Consider the following 3,902-nt stretch of genomic DNA (forward strand, 5'->3'; position numbering starts at 1 on the left):
TATCGGCAATAAATAGTTGCGGAACATCTGAGTTGTTGTGTTTCTTAGAAATAGATAGCACATATGATTTTTCACTATTAAGGCCAAGGTTATTTCTCAACGCCCAGGAAGAGATGGATGCTAAGTCATTGTTAAGCTTAAAACAAAGTTCATCTACATTCTCGAAATTTGCTGAAAGATAGAGCTGTACATCATCAGCATATCGGCAAGGCCACGAAAAATGAAACCACATAGATTTTTTTTTCTGTCACAAAGGCCAAAATTTTTTTTACATTTCAAATGTGAAATATGTATAGAATATGGCAGCACTGTATGCCAGTGCGAAATTTGTGTCTGCTTTGACATTTTACATTCTTTTCATAATTGGCACGTGCAAGGCGTAGTTGGAAAATATACCAATGTCGGCGAAAAAGGTAAATTTTGTTGTTATTTTTTTGTACTTTAGGCAGATGATGACTTTTTTTGGATAGAATATAAATCAAACTATTGATTAGCAAGGAAATTTGTGTACAAAGCTTGGCTTTTGGACCAATTAAGGCTTAAAGTAATTAGCCGCAAATAAATGGTGACGTTACTGACAAATTTTTATAAAATGTTTTTCTATGCATTAACTAATTAGAAAAGAAGTTGGATGAGCTGCTTTTTTTTAGTATTTTTGAAGTGCTTTCATAATCAATGCTTAAATGAAGCATTATTTGCATATAGCAGGGTATTTTTGCAAAAAAAGATTGCGTGACGTTACTGACGGTTTTTTATTATTTTTTTTTACTTTTTTGCTTAATAATTTTGTATTTAATTGCTAGACTTCGATTCCTGGTGCACAAAGAGACAAGCGTTATGTTGAAAAGCTAAAAGAAAGCAACAAATACGACGAGTACAAAAAGAAAAAGGCCGAAGCAATGAAAAAATTGAGGGCTAACAGAAAAGAGGAAGAAAAACTAATGCCAATAAGTGAATTGGGAAAGACGATTTCTATGCGCCGTGCTGCTGGCCGCAAAAGAAGCAAAAAATATCGACAGAAATTAAAACAATCAGCTAAAGACACCCAAATTGAGCCTGCAGCCTTAGCGAAATCATTCAGAAAAGCTACAGGTGCTCACAAACATTAGGAAAAGCTGTGAAAAAGGTATCGCGTGCTTTTCCGGCTTCACCACGCAAGAAAACAGCGGTATTGACGCACATTGTTGCGAATTTGGACGAAGTTGAAAAACAAAATTTAGTCAGTGTTGTAACAAAAGCTAAGCCCAACAACCACCCAGTCACCAGTCAGCTTCCAAAGGAAATTGGAAATTTTTTCGAACGTGACGATATCTCCCAAGTTTCGCCGATAGCTCGACATGTAAAGAAATATAAATGCGCTGAAACAGGGGAAAAAAATTTTGATTCCAACTAGACACATGACCCTTTCTATTAGGGAAGCTTTTGCATTATTCACCGAAGAAAGAAATAAAAAACAGCTAAGTAAGTCAAGCTTCCGTAGAGCATTTTATGTAAAAAAAATGGAAATAATATCAAATTTTTCAATTATAGGCTGCTGCTCACTATCTTTTTTTAAAAAACATCGCCCAGAGCACGTGAAGCCCATTAACGAGCTACCCCATAAAACTGAAAAGTAGGGAAAAATTACAGATTTTCATTTTAATGATGCTAAACTGGTCAAAAACCAATTTCAACCCTCAAGCTATACACATCATTGAAGAGATAATTTAATTAACTAACATCTGTCATACAAAAATCAGCTCTAAAGGGCAAGCCCGATTTACTAAAATTTTTTTATGAGATTAGTGCGAAAAGTGGTTTCGTCTTAATATCTCCCCAGGGTTGCATCTTAAAACTCCTCTACTATGATTTTTTGGCCGTTTAGGGTCCCTCTATTAACCCAAGAAAAAAAAANTTACGTGATTAAAACATAAAATATTAAGCCCACCTTTTGGATAAAAATCATCTTTCATCCTTCCTTTTTTAAAATACTGGGCAATAATAAACATGATCTCTTTTCAATTCGCTCATTTTTACACAAACGTTCAGTAACCTCAAAACACACTTCCAAAATCCGGTGACGTTACTGACGGCTTAAAATGGTCATAACTTCACAACAAAACGAGATATAGCAAAATTGTCTGCGTATGAAACAACAGTTATGACGAGAGCTTTCATATTCCGCTCTCAAGTTGGGAGAAATATTTGTATTTTGTAAAGATATTGACCAAAATATGTATACGAGCGTGACGTTACTGACGGTGGCCTTGCCCAAATGCATGCATGTCCACATGCTGGCAAATATAAAAAATGTCATTTATGAATAAACTAAACAATAACGGTCCCAATATTGAACCTTGTGGGACGCCAGCAAGTAGTGGGTTTAGCGTAGATGACTGAGAGCCGATTCTAACACGCTGACCTCTGCCAACCAGATAACTCTGCATGCCTTGCTCTAAAACCAGACTGAAACGGAGATAGCAAATTAAATCACTAATGTGCGCTTGAACCGTGGTGCTGATCAGACGTGCTTTTATCTCCGCTCTCGGTTTTGTTTACTTAAAATTCAAAACTCGTGCGATTGTTATTCGATTTGTACTTATGTACTTCGGTGGTATTTCTTGGACACTTATTTATTTATTCATATATCTACAATGCCTTGAAGCTGTGGTCAAAGGGTTGACCGTAGTCAACCTAAAAAAATTCAATGTGTGTGAAATTTTTCACTTAGTCTGTGCTAATCTGCTTCCAGCTGACCTTGAATTTCTGCAAAAGTAAAACCAGACTGAAACGGAGATAGCAAATTAAATTCACTAATGTGCGCTGGAACCGTGGTGCTGATCGGACGTGCGTTTATCTCCGCTCTCGGTTTTGCTTACTTAAAATTCAAAACTCGTGCGATAGTTATTCGATTTGTACTTATGTACTTCGGTCGGATTTCTTGGACACTTATTTATTTATTCATATATCTACAATGCCTTGTAGTTGTGGTCAAAGGGTTGACCGTAGTCAACCTAAAAAAATCCGATGTGCAAAGTGCAGTGAAATTTTTCACTTAGTCTGTGCTAATCTGCTTCCAGCTGACCTTGAATTTCTTCTTCTTCTTCTTATTTCTTCTTATTTGGCGCTGTAACCGCCTAAGCGATTTTGGCCGAGTCCAAAACAGCACGCCAGTCATTTCTCTTCTGTGCTAACTGACGCCAATTGAAAATGCCAAGTGAAGCCAAGTCCTTCTCCACCTGGTCTTTCCAACGCAGAGGAGGCCTTCCTCTTCCTCTGTTCCCAGCATCGCGGCCCGCGTTGAATATTTTCAGAGCAGGAGCGTTTCTGTCCATCCGAACGACATGGCCAAGCCAGCGGAGCCGCTNACTTGTCAGAACAAAAAAGTGCTAATCAAGAAATTACTCTACAAACTATTTTGAATGAGCTGGTCGCTCTTAAAGCTGAAAACTCTTCTGCGCTCTCTTTGATAAAGACTCTGCAAAATGATAAACAACTTCTTCTCAAAAAAGTTGATTCTCTCCAGCTTGAAGTTCAGGCTGTGAGTAGTAAATTGTGTGATTTTGATATGGCTGCTATCATTGCAGATGTGAAGACTGCTGTCATAGACTTTCGTAAGAATGTGCGCGTATTTGCAAATGATGTTCAAGTGAACGCTACCTCTGCCCATGCAAATCCTCTTCAAGAGAATACCACTCATATTGCTCCGCTGATCTCGCCTTCTATTAACACAGCGCTACCTGCTTCCTCTCTGTCTTCTTCGTCACCCTCGCCTGCTACCGCCAATGATCCCATTCCTACTCCACCACCTGTGAAAGACAAAAATGTGCCTAAGCTGCCCAACATACATAATTCGGCTACATCGCATATCTCTAACTCTTCGCCATCTTCGTATGCTGCTGCTAGCGCTCCCATTCCTACTT

The 3,902-nt window shown here is 38.2% G+C and overlaps 1 protein-coding gene across 1 annotated transcript; it reads left to right on the forward strand.

Annotated features, from left to right (window-relative positions):
• Nucleotides 1-372: 372 nt before the first annotated feature.
• LOC108370331 (uncharacterized) lies at nt 373-1,109 on the forward strand. Its single transcript, XM_017625652.1, has 2 exons — nt 373-413; nt 804-1,109. The coding sequence occupies exons 1-2, from the start codon at nt 399-401 to the stop codon at nt 1,107-1,109; spliced, it is 321 nt and encodes a 106-aa protein (XP_017481141.1). The 5' UTR covers nt 373-398.
• The last annotated feature ends 2,793 nt before the right edge of the window (nt 1,110-3,902 follow it).

Source organism: Rhagoletis zephyria, unplaced genomic scaffold (assembly GCF_001687245.7).
Source record: "Rhagoletis zephyria isolate East Lansing unplaced genomic scaffold, Rhagoletis_zephyria_1.1 Rzeph_scaffold_04156, whole genome shotgun sequence".
Classification (NCBI taxonomy): domain Eukaryota; kingdom Metazoa; phylum Arthropoda; class Insecta; order Diptera; family Tephritidae; genus Rhagoletis; species Rhagoletis zephyria.